Raw genomic sequence first — 20472 nt, forward strand, 5'->3', positions numbered from 1 at the left:
ATGGAAGAGACTAACTGATGGTCTATCCTCTGTAGGTAGTTGGTTTTCTAATATAGGTAAAAGCATTTTAGCTTGAATTCTGATGCCAATAACGGAATAGCCCTACTGATCTTAGTGATAATGTGTTGGTGCAAATGCTGCAGGAACAACAAATGGTATGCAGTTAATGAGAAAAGGAAGAAGAGAAAGTTAATTGAAATACAGCTAGAAGAAATAAAAGGGGACATATATAAAAGAATGAGAAATTTGCAAGTGAAAAATGGTAAAAGGAAATCAGAAGAAATTGAAGAAATAGAATTGGGAAACTGCTGAAGTAGGCATCAGGTTCCATAATTAGTAATGGTATAAAATACCATCAAAGAGGGGATTGATGGAGCAAGGTTTCATATGTTAAGAAACTTGTTTGGATTCAAACCTCTCGAAAAATAACATTTAACTAATTATTCAACATGTTCGTCTTTTACTGAAACTACATTTCATGACATTTCTAGTATCGAGGGGAAGTTTACTTATATGCTTTTACTAACTTTAACCCAAATGTACTAAAATGGCCGCCGAAAACACGGGCACTCTTCTGCGCATGCGTCTGCCACATCTACGTGGTGTGACGTAACTGTGCTTTTGGTGGGATTTTCTTGCAGCTGCGCATTATTGCCAAAGATGGCCACATCCAACCTCACATGCTAATGCATATGCCGTTACAGTGCATTCATTTATATTTGTATTCTAAAATGTCTTTCTTTGACTTTGTTATTAGCTCATATTTGGGCCTGAAAGTGTCACAACTCCATTTTGTAAATCCTGAACATGCATTCAAGTCCTGAAAATCCCTGATGCATTGAATGGCTGTCTTACTCACGATGTCTCTGGGAACCTGAACTTCTGACCTCAGGAGAAGAAGAAAATTATGAACTGGTTTAAAATGTACAAATATTTAAACTTATATTGCTGGGAGGAATAAAAGTGCATGGGAAAGTAAATCATGGACGGTAACTGGAATTAATTGGAATCAACACAAAATGAACTCATATTGGTATGGTGTGATGACCCATCCTCGCCTTATTGACCAATCAAATGAAGGGAACACATAGATTTTGCAACATTAAGGGAGGTGGTACATACTCTGAAATGGTATAACTAAGGTAGCTCTAGTTGGTTAGATTTGTCCGACTTGTCACAGACCTGTCACTGACCCAACGTATGCTGAAGGAGAATCAAGAACAGAGGACGGGCAGAGCACTCTGTCAGAAGAATCAGGGTTTCGAGAGTAGCCGCAGAGAGAGCGGGGTGTGACGCTGGCATTGCACTTAGTGGAGGTTACCTGTCCTGACCTGCACCTGTCTCGTTGGCACCTGATCAGAGGGGAGCGCTTTCTAGTCCCCGTCTGTGGCCAGGGTTGGTCCTCACACCATACTAGGTAAATATACTCTGTGTGGAATGTTCTTGTACTGTTTCCCTTTCTCACCTGTCCCAGGTACCAATGTCTAAAAGCAAATTATCTGAAAAGTCTCGAACCATTTTCCCATTGAACATTATTTTCTTATTGAAAAGTCTTTAAATACACTGTTATGGATCATTGGTCACAAAATATTGCATAGATAAAGTATTTAAACGTACCCAAGTCTGTGGTTATTTTTCATGAAGGTAATTGTTATTATCATTTTATCTATTATGCTAACTCCCTTGATCCCAGTTTACGACTTAGGGTACAAGTGACACGGAATTGGTAAGTCATGGTGCATAGGTATAAGTCCTAAAAGTAAACAAAATCCTGATAAGCGAGTAGATTTTGCTGGATTACCAGTTCAAACTGTGAATGTGTATGGGCCCAGGTGAGTATGGTATACCGGACTGGTAATCCCACACCATCACTTTGAAGTGCCCTTGGTGGTCAATGACAGAGTAGTCCGCACTGGTGCTCGTGGGAGTAGCTGATAAGATTGGGGAATATGTTTATTAGAGCTCTGAGTGGAGTATGGAGCTGCTGCATTTCTGTACTTTGCTGCGACTTGCGGACGAGTATGTTCAAACACTGCCTCGCCTCCATTAGCAGGTCAGATGTCAGAGCAATCTTTAACTGGGCAAACAGCAATAAAAGGTTGCCCACATATTTTAAAGTTTTAAGTCGTCTTGTCTTATGTAGGTTCGCCATGTATATTTCATCAACAGGTGTTCATTTAGTGAGCCATCTGTTATTATAAGGCATGTTTTGCACTATTTTTAGTGTGATTATTTTGGTAACCCTCTTCTTTATGAAACGGTCAGCGAATGACCTGAGAATATGTCCTCCAGCCAGCACTTAGCTAAGAACTCACTTCACACAGCCAGTTCAGAGGAGGGGAATGCATGCCCTGCATTGCCTCACGCATACACGCCGACAGTCCCAATTGTTTCAGCAAAATACTTTGTTTTGGCTGTCTCCCGCAGGAACAAAAGAACCAAACATAGAGCACAGTGAAATACTTGTCCCCACCGGGTGCCAGCTTCAAAGAGCAAAATCCTATATGTGTACCCAGTGTCAAGGTGTTGTTCATGATCGGTGGTCTCAACTTAAAGAGTGTGCCACAGGCTGCACCCAGCGAATACTTCACTCACACACCAATGAATATCGTTAAAAAAAACACACTGCGGGTACTATCAATGAGGAGAGCCAGGAGGTAAGTACACTAGTCCGGAAGCTTAACTTTCAGTTGCCAGCAATGCTTGTTAGTTGCATGTGATAAACTAGCACTATATATGGCTTTCTTGTCTGACATGATGATACTCTGAAAGAACTAAAACAAGTCTCTTTGAAGTTGTATCAAGGACAGTGAAGGGTGGTACTTCTAGAACAGTAGATGTTTCAGCACCCAGGCTAATGTACTGCATAGCTAAAAACATATAAGACCCATTGCATTGTAAATGTTTGTAATACAATCGTCACTCCTAAGGTATGGCCTAAAACCTATATGTATTACAGCAAAGAAATGATTGAAGGAATGCTGACAATGCAAATAGTCTCCCCCAGTCAAACGACCTGGATTAAATCCATCGTTCTTTTGCCCACTCTGCCACCCCCGTTTTGACCAACAGCCATATGCAAATCTGCCTTGAACCTGTGCCCCATGGGAACAGTCCAGACCGAATTGCTAGCCCAGGTTCTCCCTGGACCAGAAACAAGAATCCTGTCAGGGTATGTCACCCTTCTTCAGCCAGACTAGCTTGAATCCAGTGGCACAGTGAGCAAGTGACCCACATCTGGGCATACCCATCCAAATTAGGGTGAAAAGTGTTACAGCAAACAAATGATGGATGGAATGCGGACAATGCAAACATTCTCCCCCAATCAAAAGACCTGGGTTAAATCCATTGTTCTTTTGCCCACTACCCCACCCCAGTTTGGACTCAGCCATATGCAAATTAGACTTGACCCTGTACCCCATGGGAACAGTCCAGACCGACTGGGGTTCTGTGGTGAGCAAAAGAATGATGGATTAAGCCCAGATATTTGTGACTGGGAGTGAATGTTTGTATTGTCCAGCATTCCGTCCATCAATTGTTTCTTTTGCATTTTTCGCCCTAATTGGGAAGGGTGTGCCCAGATGTGGATCCCGTGCTCACTACACCACTGGATTCGAGCTCGCCTGGCTGAAGAAGAGTGATGCCCTGAAATGGTCCCAGGATGCTTGTTTCCGGTCCAGGGAAGGCGTGGCTTGGCAGTTCGGGCTGGACTGTGCCCACAAGGAACAGGGTCAAGACTGATTTGCATATGGCTGGGTCCACACTGGGTGTTGTGGTGACCAAAAAATAATGGATTAAGTCCGGATCTTTGTGACTGGGCGTGAATGTTTGCATTGTCCAGCATTCTGTCTATCAACTGTTTCTTTTGCTAAAAACCTAAATGGCAGAGACAATTGTATGTAAAAGATAGACCACGCTGTCTTAAGCTTTTGTCCTTTTTAATGAAAAACATAAATGTAGGAAGGTTTATCTCAGAGACATGACAGCAAAAGTCAAATAACATAAAGAAGATACAGCGAGTAGCCATTAGGCCTGGGTGGTGAATTCTGCTCCGTTCACAGAGTTTGCAATGTTTTCTGCGCTCCGCAGAGCTTGCGGAGTGCAGAAAACTCCACTCTGTCTTTTGCAGAGGGGTTATTTCCCGCTTGAAAATTGCTAGGCCAGGTCTAGCTGATTAAGTTTTTTCTGAAGGCAGGCGCGTCTACTGCAGGGACATCTAGTAAAGTGAGGGAGTATTTTAGCAGGGATTGGAAGTCCCTGATTCAGAACAAAAGTGCCTCACCCACGTTCTTGGTTGAGGAATGCTTTGCCTCCGACCGACAGATTGAGGGGAATTACGCTGCCCTCTACTCGAAGATTACTTCGGTGCTGGATACCTCTGCTCCTTTTAAACATCACAGAAGTAGGGCGAGACCCTCAGCACCCTGGTTTACGGACAGCCTCAAAAATTTGAGACTAGAATGTAAACAAGCAGAGAGAAGGTGGAGGCACACGTACCTGGACAGGGACAGGCTTGCTTGGAAAGCTAAGCGGGTGGACTACAAGAAGGAGATCCATAGAGTTAAGGCAGCGTACTTCTCTAGTGTGATTCTTGATGTCCCGAATAGCTCTCGTAGCATTTTTAATATCTTGACCAGCCTTATTAGCCCAGACTGTGCCAAGAATGAATTCCCCCCCTCTCAGGAACTCTGTGAGAACCTAGCTAGGTTCTTTTTAACTACGCTGATGACACTCAGTTGATTCTTTCCTTGGAGGGAAATTAATTAACCTCCTTGGAAGAATTTCACAACTGCCTGCGAGCTACAGCGGACTGGTTGAAAGCCAACTCTTTGCAATTTAACACAGGAAAGACCGAGGTGTTATACTGCCCAAGGCCTAGGGTACACTCCCTTCTACCCAGCAACTTCTGGCTAGTGGATTTTTCTCCACTGGTGCAGCATAAAAAGGAGTGTGATGATAGTAGTGTCAACAAATAACTACTATTCAGAGTGTGAGGTCAACATGTTTCTGCAGACAAACGGAGCCAAAAGGTATCCTGCTGCTTCATCAGGACCATTCTCGCTACTGCTATTTATATAAAAAAAGGTTTATCACCTGATTGTGATCTGAATCCTCCTTCTCCTTGCTTTTTGAAAGGAGAGGACTGCTCCACCTCACCTGGCTGCAGCGCAGGTAAAAAGAGCACCGCTCTGCCCGTCGGTACTCCAGACGTCCCTCTGGGCTGTCTTGTCCCCACTAGGTATGGGCGAAATTTGCGAATTCGCGTTCCACAAAATCGCGCGAAAACGAATTTGCAATCCGCAAAATCCGCTAATTCGTGCGAATTTGCGGATTTTAGTTTTTTTGCACGTTCGCGGGGTTTCTTGCGTGTTCGCGTGTTTTTTACGTGTTCGTGGGGCTTTTTGCGTGTTCGCGGGCCGCTTGCATGGTGAAGTTACCCATGCAGTCGTGTATGGGCACAGCACCCTCTGGTTCACCACTGCCTCCCTCTGGTTCATTACTGCCACCCTCTGGTTCACCACTGCCACCCTCTGGTTCACCCCTGCCACCCTCTGGCTCTCCCCTGCTACCCTCCGGTTCACCACTGCCACCCTCTGGTTCAGCACTGCCACTCTCTGGTTCAACCCTGCCACCCTCTGGTTCAACACTGTCACCCTCTGGTTCACCATTGCCACCCTCTGGTTCATGACTGCCACCCTCTGGTTCACCACTGCCACCCTCTGATTCACCCCTGCCATCCTCTGGTTCACCACAGCCACCCTCTGGTTCATCACAGCACCCTCTGGTTCACCCCTGCCACCCTCTGGTTCAGCACTGTCACCCTCTGCTTCACCACTGCCACCCTCTGGTTCACGACTGCCACCCTCTGGTTCATCACAGCACCTCTGGTTCACCACTGCCACTCTTTGGTTAACCACTGTCACCCTCTATTTCAGCACTGCCACCCTCTGGTTCACCACTGTCACCCTCTGGTTCAGCACTGCCACCCTCTGGTTCACCACTGCCATTCTCTGGTTCACCACTGCCACCCTCTGGTTCATCCATGCCACCCTCTGGTTCCCGACTGCCACCCTCTGGTTCACCCCTGCCACCCTCTGGTTCACCACTGCCACCCTCTGGTTCATCACAGCACCCTCTGGTTCACCCCTGCCACCCTCTGGTTCAGCACTGTCACCCTCTGGTTTACCACAGCCACCCTCTGGTTCACACCTGCCACCCTCTGGTTCATCACAGCACCTCTGGTTCACCACTGCCACACTCTGGTTCACCCCTGCCTCCCTCTGGTTCACCACTGCCACCCTCTGGTTCATCACAGTACCCTCTGGTTCAGCATTGCCACCCTCTGGTTCACCACTGCCACTCTCTGGTTCACCATTGCCACCGTCTGGTTCACCCATGCCACCCTCTGGTTCCCCAATGCCACCCTCTGGTTCACCCCTGCCACCATTTGGTTCATCACTGCCACCCTCTGGTTCACCCCTGCCACCCTCTGGTTCACCCCTGCCACCCTCTGGTTCACCCCTGCCACCCTCTGGTTCAGCACTGCCACCCTCTGGTTCAGCACTGTCACCCTCTGATTCACCCCTGCCACCCTCTGGTTCACCCCTGCCACCCTCTGGTTCAGCACTGCCACCTTCTGGTTCAGCATTGTCACCCTCTGGTTTACACCTGCCACCCTCTAGTTCATCACTGTCACCCTCTGGTTCATCACTGCCACCCTCTGGTTCACCACTGCTACCCTCTACCAAGACCTTTTGTGACGCAGCGGCAGCACAAAAGATGCGCCATGGTGCTGGGTAGTAACAACGTGACACATCTCTCTGTGAGATGCGTCACAATCACCACAAAAAAAACCACCACATTATCACTCAGCACCACCACATTAACACTCAGCACCACCACAGCACCACTCAGCACCACCACAGCATCACTCAGCACCACCACAGCATCACTCAGCACCACCACAGCACCACTCAGCACCACCACAGCATCACTCAGCACCACCACATCATCACTCAGCACCACCACAGCATCACTCAACACCACCACAGCATCACTCAGCACCGCCACAGCACCACTCAGCACCACCACAGCATCACTGAGCACCACCACAGCACCACTCAGCACCACCACAGCACCACTCAGCGCCACCACAGCATCACTCAGCGCCACCACAGCATCGCTCAGCACCACCACATTATCACTCAGCACCACCACAGCACCACTGAGCACCACCACAGCATCACTCAGCACTACCACAGCATCACTCAGCACCACCACAGCACCAATCAGCACCACCACAGAACCGCTCAGCACCACCACAGCATCACTCAACACCACCACACCACCACTCAGCACCACCCCAGCATCACTCAGCACCATCCCAGTATCACTCAGCACCACCACAGCACCACTCAGCATCACCACAGCACCACTCAGCACCACCCCAGCATCAATCTGCGCAACCATTCAACAACAACTGGTTCAAATATGTACTCTCAATGTTTCAAACTTTATTACAAATGTCACAAAAAGATGTTAATATTTCACTTCTGTTCTTGGATTTTCGTCACAATAAAATACACTGAACATAATCTTCACAAAAGTTATTTACAAAAGTTTAAGCTATTGCCATTATAAATTAAAATCACTTTTATTTAAGTTTTAATTATTTAAAAGCCATTGTAATTTGTAATATCAATACAGCCAAGTCACGTAAATACAAAACATGCGAGACCTATTGCATTGCAAATGCTTGTTTGTACTTTGTCATCCACGCGATCTTTGCAATGTTTCAAAAAAGAGAAAGAGAGAGATAGAGAGAGAGAGGGAGTGAGAGAGAGAGTGAAAGAAAGAAAGAAAGAAAGAACGAAAGAAAGAAAGAAAAGAGAGAGAGAAAGAAAGAAAGAGAGAGACAGACAGAGGAAGAGCAAGAAAGTGAAAGTGAAAGGGAGAGTGGGAAAGAGAGGGAGAGAAAGAGAAAGAGAGAGTAAGAGAGAGAGGGGAGAGAAAGAAAGAAAGAAAGAAAGAAAGAAAGAAAGAAAGAAAGAAAGAAAGAAAGAAAGAAAGGAAGAAAGAAAGAAAGAAAGAAAGAAAGAAAGAAACAGGGAGAGAGAGAATGAGAGAGAAAGAAAGAGAGAGACACACACAGAGAGGGAGAGAGAGAGAGAAGATGAGAGAGAGAAAGAGAAAGAGAGAGAGAAAGAGGGAGAGTGAGAGAGAAAGAATGAGAGAGAAAGAGTGAGCGAGAAAGAGAGGATGTGTGAGAGAGAAAGGGAGAGAAAGAGAGGGAGAGAGAAGAGGGGAGAGGGAGAAAGAAAGAAAGAGAGAACGAGAGAGAAAGAAAGAAAGAGACAGAGAAAGAGCAAGAAAGTAAGAGAGAGAGAGAAAGAGAGAGCGAGACATGGAAAGAAAGAGAGAAAGACACACAGAGATGGAGAGAGAGAGAGAAGATGAGAGAGGGAAAGGGAGAGAAAGAGAGGGAGAGAGAAAAGGAGAGAGGGAGAAAGAAAGAAAGAGAGAAAGAAAGAAAGAAAGAAACAGGGAGAGAGAGAAAGAAAGAAAGAGACAGAGAAAGAGCAAGAACGTAAAAGAGAGAGAGAAAGAGAGAGAGAGACATGGAAAGAGAGAGAGAAAGAGAGAAAGACACACAGAGAGGGAGAGAGAGAGAGAGGATGAGAGAGAGAAAGAGAAAGAGAGAGAGAAAGAGGGAGAGTGAGAGAGAAAGAATGAGAGAGAAAGGGAGAGCGAGAAAGAGAGGATGTTAGAGAGAGAAAGAAAGAGAGGGAGATAGAGAGAAAGAGAGAGAGAACAATGGAGAAAGAAAGAGATAAGCAGAGAAAGAGGAAGAACTTGAAAGAGAGAGAGAAAGAGATAAATAGAGCAGGAAAGGAGAGGAAGAGAGAGAAAGAAAGGGAGAGAGAGAACGAGAGAAAGAAAGAGCGGCCGGATCTCTGAAGGGCCAGATTCCTGAGTTGCCCCTACAGAACATACAGCTTTTTATTTTTAGCAAAATGCATATGAAAATTGTGCTGTAAAGGTCTCTTTTAGTTTAACCCCTCCTGACAACTCAAAATGGGTGTATTTGCCATCCTCTCCCTTCTTCCTGTTTTTTTTATATCTGTAAGTGCTTCCTGATGAGGTTTAATTCCTGGGACAGGTGCCTTGTTGCCTACTTGTAACTATTCTCTGACCCTGCTTCAAGGGTCAGAGCAGGGTCAGAGAATAGTTGCAAGTAGGCAACGAGGCGCCAGGAAGCACTTAGCACCAGGTGCCCAAGTTGAAGTTAATTTCTTTATAACCCTTTTGTAAAAGGTTACAAAGAAATTAGGTTCAACTTTTGCACCTGCTGCTGTGACCCTTGCTTGGCTGAAAATTCGTTCCCGCTGATTCGCGGATTTTACTGCGATTTCGCGAGATTCGCGGATCGCGAAATTGCGAAAAATCCGCAAATTCGCCCACGAAACGGATTTTACGCCCACCCTTAGTCCCCACTACTATCATCGCACTCCTTTTTAGTTTTGGGATTGAAGTGGTGTATATTAAAGTCTCTAACCCCATCACTACCCAATTTTACTTCACAGACATAGGTCTTACCACTTGTTATTTTTCTCACTATATTTTCATGCACTGCTATTCAGTTGACAGAACACTTCCCCCTTCTTTACTATCCACTATCGGGACCCATAATTTGGACTAGGTCGCTACATCTGCCAGTCCTTTATGGTTTTCCTCTCTGGCCTTCAGGGAATGAAGGATCCCAGATGATGAAGGGCGGTACAGGTCGACAACTGATGGGAACACTTTTTTCTCAAATAAATGAATACGCTATCTGATTTATTCATAGTTTCTCTCCTTCGTTCATCCACACAGACACTTAGTTTGTAGTTTTTTCTGTTCTTTTTGTCTGACCCCCTGCTACATGTTTGTTGGTACCATTTTTTCTTCCCCTTAGAAGTTGTTGGTATGTTATTTAAAGTCTTCTTGTATACTACATATTTCGGTACAGAAGAGTAGTGGTGTTATCAGAAATGTTTTTCAAATACATGTGTGCCAGTAAAATCCTATGGAAATGATTTATTGGCCAGGATGTAATAGTGACTTTTTCAATATTGTGTGAAATTTGAAACAGTGTCGGTCTGTTTAGACGGTCTCTGGGACAGAGCTCCATAGACGGGTGTACTGGATTCTAAAAAAAGTTCTTTGCACTTGCTTTTTAAAAGCTGATAAAATGGGTCTGAAATCCTGTGTAAATTCCAATTATTGGATTTTACTTTTTCGCATAGCTTTTGTTTTTCTTCTATTTATGCTTTTTTACATAATTTGTACCCAGTGTCTTGTGTTAACAGTGAAAAATGATATGCGCTGCTACTGCATGCGCTGTGGTAGAAAACTTCACCACATGACTTAAGAAAATGTATAGACATACACTGAGTACATATTTCACATAACTTTAGTGTGGCACGTATTCTCCAAACAACTCACTGGGCGAATGATGCTTGTGTAACGTAACTGGTGCTTATGTAGAGTGTTCCACGTCCTTTTACACCCCACCACTTTCAAATCTCACCAGCTACCACTGATAATGGGGTCATTCGATGGGGCTTGGGCAAGATGACAACCAAGTTAAGTCACAGAACTCAGTGCTCTGCGATCCTCGGCCAATTATTAAGTATCCTGTCCTGGGGGGTGGACCTCCCCAAAAATATTGCTTGCTCTTTAGAAGCCACGCTGAATGGGGGTGTGCATTCCAGCTCGGGACAACTGTTGCTGCGCTGAAAGCCACGGTCTACGAATCCTCTATGTGACTGCAGGACTGATCGTTCTGACAGTGCCTGGAGCAGCCCAGCCCAATGAGCAATTACAGCCCATCAGGGCTTGGATCGGACCTGGGGCCCAGCTGAGGGGCTGTGGGAGGGACAGCCCTTTCCGTCTCATGGCCGGTCTGCCCAGTGGGTTTTGAGGAGGGCTGACGGCCCTGTGGTGACCCATTAGGACAGGGACCTGGGCTGAGTGGTGCCACAAAACCCACAAGAGGAGCGGCTTGTGGCTCATGAGCGTTTGTGTGGCATCCTCCCATCCCGGGCAATCAAGCACCACCTGATGTGTTGTGTTGCACGGGATGCATTACATTACACAACTTCTTCTCTGCAGTGATATTCCAGATATTGAGGTGTAGCATCTGCAGAAAGTACTTCACAACCCAAATTATCTTTAGACATGCAGCATCTAATGTCAAACAATGCCAACACAGCTGTGCAAAGAGGTATCTGAAAACTGAATTTGTTTCTATCACCCTACTGCTCAAAACTTGATCTAGAAATGAACAATGTACTTAGAGCATAGAGCTGTATTGGGAAGATAGTTGAGAATCATTTTCCCCTGTGTCAAATTTTTCAATCAATTATACACTTTTGAAAAGATCTTGCAAATATCTCTAGAATGCAAAGATAAGCAAAGGCATATCCACATTATGTTTATCTAGCACCAATCCCAAATTGGGGCCCGATTCCAAATTTGTTCGGAAAGCATACCAAACGACTAAGTTCCATATGACTCAGATCAGGGGAGTCTGACCGAACTAGTACAATTTGACTTCAAAGCCAGCCTGTGTACCAAACGCGTAAACAAGCTCGCATTGAAAAAAGGGGTGAACAGGGAAAATTGTGTACCCTGTTGCGGGCGCCTCTTAGTGCCTACCACACTGTGCATGGTTGGTAAGAGGGGACCCATGGGAACCCTCACAGGCCCAATTTGGAGGCCTCCAGTTGAAGGGGGGGCCAGCTACAGACAGCCTTTTCATTCCTGGAAAACTAAATCAATGAGGCTGTCCGAATCATTCATTGTAATTGCTCGCTATGAAAACCTAGCCCATAGAGCTTAGTCGTTCGGATCTGTGAACGATTTGGTTGGATCGGAGTTTGGCCAAGTCAAATCCAATTCGGAGCCCTTCTGACTGAGATTGGAATTGGGCCCTAAGTGGGACTTGTGACAAATCATTTTAAGACACTTTTAAAGAAATAGTACAAGCTTTTCTTTGCTGCAAAGTCTTTGAACATATCTAATCTAAAATTATATGATGACAGCAAACAGAACATCCTGATAAAAGCAGAGTGTTCTAACTTTAAAGCATTTGGGTGCAAATACATTTGAATGTATATTCAATCTGAACTGAAAATAAAAGATTTTATGAAGATCATGAAACCTAAAAATAGGCAAATGTATATGTCAAAATACAAATTAGTAACTGATGATTCATATAACCATGTTTTATTTCAGACTTCTATCTTATGATATCTCTGACTCTAAAGTATTTCAGAACAATCCAATTTGTACATTGTCTGAAAGTGAGAGAAGTGATCTAGTGACGGAGCTGCAGACTTTGAAACCTGAGGATTGGGAGTTGAATCTCGTAGGCTGCAAATACCATGATTGTGAGCAAATGGAGAACATAATAAATATCTGATGTCATCAAGGCAGCTGATTTGTATGTCTAAATTTGATGTAGTATCACATTGGAGTGTGTGCTGATCCATGTAGAAAGAGGAACATATTAAAGCTCGAGTAAAGGGTGATAGCGCATAATGAGGGGAAAGGGCCGCCAAAAGCAAATGAATCAGTTTCATGGGGAAAATACATCTATTAGTAACTGAGCTCAAAATCGAACCCCTTATAAGCAGACAAGAACAGCATTCTACTCTGCTATAGACTTTCTCTGAACTGATTAACTGAGCCAATGTGCTTCAATGTTAAAAAGAAAATTTACGCACTGATATAATCATTCAAATTTCTTATAAACAGGTACTTCCCTTCAATCTTCACTTTTTCCTACCACTATACATCCTTGGGTTTAGATTTGACAACCCACTAATGGAGATGACAACCATTTACATACCTTACATACATTTAATCAATTACCTGCAGAAAATGGCATGAAAGCTTCTTTCTTGAGACGGTTTCCATCTGAATCTAAAAAATGTTGTGGGTTAAACTCTTCGGGTCTCTCAAAGTGAGCCTTGTCATTAAGTACAGATGAAAGTAATACAATGACGTAAGTGCCCTGCAAGGGAAAGAAGGCAAAGGGATTCAGGGGTTTCAAAATATTTTATTCCACAACAGGGTGTGAACATGGTTTCCAAACGCGTTTGACCATATTCGACCTTTGAATTTTACTTGTGTTGTGAGCACTCATCTTGTGTTGTGACTACCAATAGGGATCTGGGACTACTGCAGATTTTTATTTATTTATGCATTTTTTATACAGGAGGGTGTAATGCAGCCTGGAGAAGTGTGGCTCAGGGGTTAGAGGCAGCAGACCCGGAAGCTGAGATCGGTCCTGGACCAGGGTTCAATTCCCCGCCTCGGCGGGTCTTGGGCTAAAAATTCCACGGACTCGATAATTCTCGCCCCGGTGCCTCCTCGACTCACGGGTTCACACTCTGCGACTCTGGGCAATAGCTTGCTTAATCTCCACAACGGCCCCTCGCGGCGGGATGCCTGACTTTCACCTTGTGGATACCCTGCTATCTCACAGGGGAATACCAGGACGGGTTCCCTAAGCAAGCGCCGGGACACCCACTGCGGGTAGCTGTGCGCTATATAAGCTCAACTACATTTACATTTACATGGAGAACATGCAAAGTGTGCATGATGGTGTTGGGCCACCCACAATGCTGCCGGCAGCAGTAAAAAATTAAAATGATGATAACCTTCAGTTATTGCTAACAGCAGAGTACAAAGTTCCCCAGGGGGCGTTAAACCGTGTGGAGCAAGGAGTTGGTATTATGAATACCGTGGCTGTGAAGAAAGGGTTCCCTAGTCGGAACTTAGAGAGCCTCACACACCCAAAGTAATAAGCGTGAAACACACCCTTACTAGAGGGTGTCCGGTGTCATCATCGGCTCACTGCCCCTCGTCAGACCGGCGCTGCAATATCTGACGGAGTCCCCAAAGGTACTCTTTTGACGGGGTTCTTTTAGTTCCTTGCCGATGGTGGATGTGGGTGAGGATGAAAAGAAGGTGTAGTCAGTGCAGTGGTGAGTGAAGGCGATAAAAAAGGTAATCAGTCCACTTGCAACTTTAATAACGTGGCTGATTCCTTAGTTAAAAGGGGTGGGAGGGGAGTTTAGAGACCGTAAAAGGTGTACAGAACAATAACTCTACCCCCTAGTGTGGTCAACATGTTTCTCGCCGAAAGGCGATTCGTCAGGACCTAAAATAAAGTACTACACAAAGAAAAGTGAACTCAATGCTCAATCTATATAAAGAAAGCAAATACAACCTCGCTGGGTCGGAGGACAAGAGGGCCAAGGGGTCCTGCTCTATTTAGGCGACCCTAAGGGGATTGAGAATGGGCCCCGCAGCAAGCTCCCGTGAGGCCAGCGTAATAAGGATTGGATACACCTTTGAGTAGACACTGGAACGGCGGAACACCTACCCCTCACGCTCGCGGCACCTGGTCAGGGTGCGGAGCTGCTGGGTAAAAAAAAACCTTCAGTTATTATCATTTTCTTTTTCTTTTCTTTCACTGCTGCAAAGCAGTGGGTTGACGCTCCTCCACTAAGGAGGAGGAGCAACCACTTATCCATGGAATATTGAGATTGGCTCCACCAGGCAGGAGACTTCACATGATGACATTAATGCAACTAGTAACTTACCTGTAAGAATATCTTTACAGTCTAGACCCTTCTAGATTCGCATATTATGCATCTAGTGGTTGGAGTCTGAAGGTGCTGATGATGATAATGAGTGGTGGTGTGTGAGTGTCTGTATAGATATGTGAGTGCATATGATTATGCTGTGTTGATGGCTGACTGTATGTATGAGTCACTATATGGGTGAATGAGTGGATGTGTGTGTAGACCTAGGAATTAGTGACTCGGTATGTACTAACTGGTATTGGTGTCTCTAGGGTTTTGAAAATGGTAGTCTGTATTTTAGAAAGGGTGTATCAAAGGTTATATTAGGGGATGAGGAGGTGCATCAGATTATCATGTGGATGATATAATCAGGGATGTCATTTGAGGTCATCAGTGATGTCACTGACCATGTCATGAATGATGTACAATGTGATGATATCAGCAGTGCAGTGTGAGGGAACGAGTTATAGCTAGCGGAACTAACTATAACAGCCGTTTTTCTCAGGTTTTGTACGAGTGAAATGTCTCTAACATCCCTGAAACCTGTTGTTTTTTCAGTGAATTTCGATGCTTTTTTAAATACTAATTTCTAACTATTACGAAACCTGAAACCTATGGTTTTTACAGTGAATTTCAAAGGTTTTTTAGATGTTAATTTCTAACTATGCCAAGAAAGGTAGGACATGTAAAGAAAGAGGAAGAAAAGTGCAGAAAGAAGCAAGAGATGTGCAGAAAGAACCAACCGAGGAGCAGTGTGTCCTCCTATGCCTCCAACGTTTTGCTGACGGGTTTTGGTGGTAACTGACTCTGACTGACCAGGCCCAGAAAACAGTGAAAACAGCCACATACACTAGGGAATACTATGCTTTGGGGTACCCCTGTGATTAGCATGCCCTCTTCTGTATTTGCCATGATTTAGTGCCTGGGTCATTGTATGAGTACGTGGGTACTGACTGGATGGTTTGAGTACTGCAAGGAGGGTGCATGGTGAATTTATAAGTGCTTGGGTTTTGGTGGAGTGATTGGATAAGTACATGATGCTGGGTGGGTGATTGGAGGAGTGCATGGGTAGTGACAGAAAGATGGCTGGACTGCATCTGTAGTGCTCAGGGGATTGTAGCAGTGCATGTGTTAGTGCCTGCCTGGGTCATTTAATGAGTACATGGGTAGTTACTGGATGATTAGAGTGCTGCAAGGACAGTACATGGTGATTTTATAACTGCTTGGGTTTTGGTGGAATGATTGGATAAGTGCATAGTGCTGGCTCAATGATTTGGAGGAGTATATGGATAGTGAAAGAAGGATTTCTGGAGTGCATGGGTACTACCTGGGTATTTTGAGGAGTTAATCAGTAGTGTGTAGGTGTTTAGAGGTCTGCATGGGTAGTGCACAGGGGATTAGATAAGTACATGATGGTGAATCGTTGATTGGAGGAGTGCATAGGCAGCAACAGGGAAATGGCTGGACTGCATGGATAGTGCTCAGGGGATTGTAGCAGTGCATGTGTTGGTGCCTGGGTCTATGCATGAGCAACTGGGTACTGATTGGATGATAAGAGTGTTGTATATTGGCAGCAATGGGTTAGCATTAGCAGAAGCCATCTTGTATTTAGAAGTTATCTTATCCGCTGTGTGACAGCCATTTTGTGTTTCTAGCAGCCATTTTGTCTGCCATGTGCTGCCATGTGCTCACCATGTGCTTTGTCCTACCTTCTTGTTAACTGCGCCTGAAGTTTGCCCAGTAACAGTCTATATTTAGAATCCTCCACTTTGACGCATGCCCAGAGATGTTCAGTGGGGCCTGCAGCTGTTATTGATTAGTTTCAGATAGGAATGTGTTTACTACTTTCTGAGAACGGTTAGCTCCTCCCACTTGGCTGAGCAAGCAGATCTTACATGTCCATATTAGGTGTTTTTGTATGCTTGCATGAGCCAGGACTGCCCCTTGCATTTATGTTTTCTATGTAACTCTGAAACATATATAAAGCCTCAGCCTTTTGAATTCCTCAGACTGCCTCATTCAGTTGCTACGGCTTCTGTGTGACATAGCCTCCACTCATGTGAGTTTAATAAATTGTTCTTTTGATATTCCAGATTTCTGTGCCAACTTCTTTGTAGCTTTTAAAGGACTAAGTATCAGTGAGACCCCTGAGAGGAAAATTTGGTTTCAACAAGAGTACTGCAAGTAGAGTGCATGGTGAATTTATAAATGCTTGGGTTTTGGTGGAGTGATTGGATAAGTACATGGTGCTCGCTGGGTGATTGAAGGAGTACATGGGTAGTGACAGGACGATCGCTGTACTGCATGGGTTGTGCCCAGAGTATTGTAGCAGTGCATGAGTTAGTGCAAGGGTCATTGCATGAGTGCATGGGTAGTGACTAGATGATTAGAGTGTTGCAAGGAGAGTGCATAGTTAATTTATAACTGCTTGGGTTTTGGTGGAGTAATTGGATAAGTACATGATGCTGGATGGGTGATTGGAGGAGTGCATGGTTAGTGACAGGGAGATGGTTGGTCTGCATGAGTGGTGCTCAGGGGATTGTAGCAGTGCATGTGTTAGTGCCTGGGTCATTGCATGAGTACATGGGTAGTGACTGGATGATTATAATGCTGCAAGGACATTACATGGTGATTTTATAACTGCTTTGGTTGTGGCAGCATGATTGGATAAGTACTTGATGCTAGAGTGCATAGGTACTACCTCGATAATTGGAGGAGTGAATCAGTAGTGTGTAGGTGGTTGAGGTCTGCATGGGATGTGCTCATGGGATTGTAGCAGTGCATAAGCTAGTGTGAGGCCCATTGCATGAGTGCATGGTGCTGGCTGGGTGACAGGAGGAATGCATCGGTAGTGACAGGGTGAAGGCTGGACTGCATGGGTAGTGCTCAGGGGATAGTAGCAGTGCATGAGTTGGTGCCTGTGTCAATGCATGAGTACATGGGTAGTGACTGGATGATTAGAGTGCTGCAAATAGTATATGTTGAAATTATAGGTGCTTGGGTTTTAACAGACTGAGTGGTTAAGTACATGGGTACTGACTAGATGATTAGAGTACAGCAAGGAGAGAGCATGGTGAATTTATAAGTGCTTGGATTTTGGCAGAATGATTAGAGTTGTTGGATGAGTGGATCAGTAGTGTATTGGTGGTTAGAGGTCTGCATGGGTTTGTGCTTGGGGGATTGTAGCAGTGCATGTGTTAGGGCCTGGGCCCTTGCACGAGTACATGGGTACTGATTGAATGATTAGAGTACAGCAAGGAGAGAGTATGGTGAATTTATAAGGGCTTGGGCCTAGTCCTAGCCGTGGACAATTAGAGAGTACCGGTGGGGTATCCTAGTTGGGCCTAAGGTTTTTTTTTAGTGTGTGTGTTTTGTGGAAGTACGTGGCATAGAAACGGAGGGTGTCCCTACAGTGGGGGCCTGCATCCTTGTTCTATCGCCCGGAGAAGGGAAGCCCATCACAGTGGTGATTGGTCTGCCATGTGTTTTGGCTGGAAGGGGGTTGTGTTGGACTTGGCCCTTTTGGCAGGTTCACCCCTGAACTGTTTGCCTTTTAATATGACATGATGTTAGTTGATTTCTGGTCTCTGCACACTTTAGCACTGTGGCCCAGTGTAAAGTACGTGCGCTCTCTGAGTGTGTGTGGTGAGATTGGCCTGCCCTCCCATAGGAATGCATGTGGGATATGAGTGTCCATGGTAGTTTCCGATGTGTGGGGAGTACAGGGTCGAGTTTGATATCTGAGAACTTGTGAGGTTGAATGCTGTGCTACGGTGTGCACAGATTTAATGTGTCTGGTGTAGAAGTGCCACTTTTAGAATTTGGCATTTCTTTGTGCAGTGAATGTGAATTGACTGTCTGGCTTGTGAGTGACAGGGGCTCGCTGGTGTGCTTGGCTCCAGGAGCCAGGATGGGTCTGCCAGTGGTGAATAGGGAAATCTGCATGTAGAGGGGAGGGAGGAGTTTTACCTGGGACCTGAATAGGGCTGGGCCTTCCCTCTACAATGCTGGCTCCACCCCCTGTGGTGCGTATGATGACCCTGACCCATCCTGTGAATAGGAGGAGAGGAGCTGAGCAGAACAAAGTGTTCAAGTGCTCCAGAACCAGTTGTATCGGGTTCCCCTCTTGCCCTAGAGTTGAAGACAAAGGATTTTGCTGTATAAATAAGGTTCTGTACTCAAATCTACCAGGGGCATACTGCTGCTGGGTCCCAGGGGAAGGCTTGCCTCCCTGGGCCCTGCCCCTGGATCCCTTGATGCCTGGAGTATTTGCTGCTTTGCTCCACCTTGAGTCCTGGACTTCTTGTAATGATTTTGGCACCCTGGGAGTGCTTTGCCTTCTCCCTGCAGCGCAGGAGGTCACGCCGCTACTGAGACGGGATTCCCCCTGCCTGGGGATTACCCCCTTCTCCTTGATCACATCGAAGGTGCCCACCTCACTTATTTTGATGTCTTTAAAGCAGGTGTCCAACCTGCATGATGGCCGTTTATTGGGATTTCCCTTGTGGGTGCCACCCCGCCTATTTGCCTTGTGATTAAGCAGGTGCCCACCCTGCGACTTTTCTGGGAATTTAAATGCGCCGGAGCCCCGCCCGTGACTTTGCCCCTATATTTACTGAAATTATTGCGGGTGCCCACCCCGCTGCCTACTTTGATGACAGAGGGAGCCTACACCTCATTGTGTCCCACGTTACACCGCCGCTGCCTGGGAGGAGCACCAGAAGCCGAAGTCCGGCCCGCCGCCTGATTGTAGGCGGGGCCGACGACACAAGCCGGGGCCTCGCGGACTCCACTTCCACTTCCCCTCGGCCAGGGAGAAGCCACGAAGAGCCTCATGGGCTCCATTTTCCAAGTCCCGGTCCCGAGACGGGGAAGCGAGTAAAGAGGCGCCCTATCCTGGCGCAAGGCATTTTGTTGCAGGGCTCCCAGGAGTGAGGGAAGCCCCAGAGGTAGAGTCTTGCCGCTATTCCAAGAGAGGAGACCGCACTGGTGGAGAGAAGAGCCCAGGTGAGTGGGGCTCACAGGAAATAGTCTTGGGAGGAGGCACCCAGTCAGAGCGGCCCCAAAGGTGTAGAGGGCCACTCCAACATTGGGCACAAGTATTTAAAGGGCCAGAGGGGCCCGTGGGCATTCCAAGATTGCTCCCTAAAGTGATGCTGATCTCTACAGCGGCGCCGCAGTTGCCGGCTGCCGCAACGGTGATGGAATGTTTATTTGAGGAGCCAGATGACTCTGAACCTTTAGCGACCAGTCTTTACTCAGGCCCTGAGTGGGCCATGCTTTATTAGGGGGGCACAGTTGTTTTCAGAGGCTAGATGGCTCCAGCCCCAGCCTACTCTCTATTTACAGCGTCAGTGCGCTCCACAGTGTTTTGAGTGCATCATTTACTTTCAGAGTCCCGTGTGGCTCCAACGTTTGGCGCATTTTTGTTAAAAAGGGCCAGTGATAGCCCATGCCTTTACTCCTTTACAGCTGCCCAGCAAGTAGTTGACAGCTGCACCGTTTATGCGCAATCCTTGAGAGAGTCCCTGTGAAGGACAGAAGTGGCACAGAGGTGCCAGGCCTTCCACAGCTATGCATCACTTAGTGCCAGCTGCTACATTTAGGCCTTCCTGTGAGATTCCCAGCTGCCCAGCAAGTAGTGGGCAGATGCAACGTTTAGGTTTTGCGCCGTGGCGCAACCTTGACTCTCGCTGCCTAGGTAGCAGCTCTGACTTTATGGACATACGGCATTTGAGCCCCTTTGTAGATGGCCAGTTGGCCAGGGCGGTTGTTACATTTATAGGCGCCAGGCCCTAATGTGATTTAGGTGCTAATGCTTTTTGGGTGCTAG

At 46.0% G+C, this 20472-nt stretch overlaps 1 protein-coding gene across 1 annotated transcript in view; it reads right to left on the reverse strand.

Annotated features, from left to right (window-relative positions):
- The window catches only part of LOC144826386 (cytochrome P450 2K1-like), a 429013-nt gene that overhangs the window by 53037 nt on the left and 355504 nt on the right, over positions 1-20472 (reverse strand). Inside the window, exon 8 of the mRNA XM_078684711.1 lies at positions 12919-13060. Coding sequence (XP_078540837.1) covers positions 12919-13060 — 142 coding nt within the window. The remainder of the gene's footprint in view (positions 1-12918; positions 13061-20472) is intronic.

Source organism: Lissotriton helveticus, chromosome 3_2 (genome assembly GCF_964261635.1).
Source record: "Lissotriton helveticus chromosome 3_2, aLisHel1.1, whole genome shotgun sequence".
Lineage (NCBI taxonomy): Eukaryota > Metazoa > Chordata > Amphibia > Caudata > Salamandridae > Lissotriton > Lissotriton helveticus.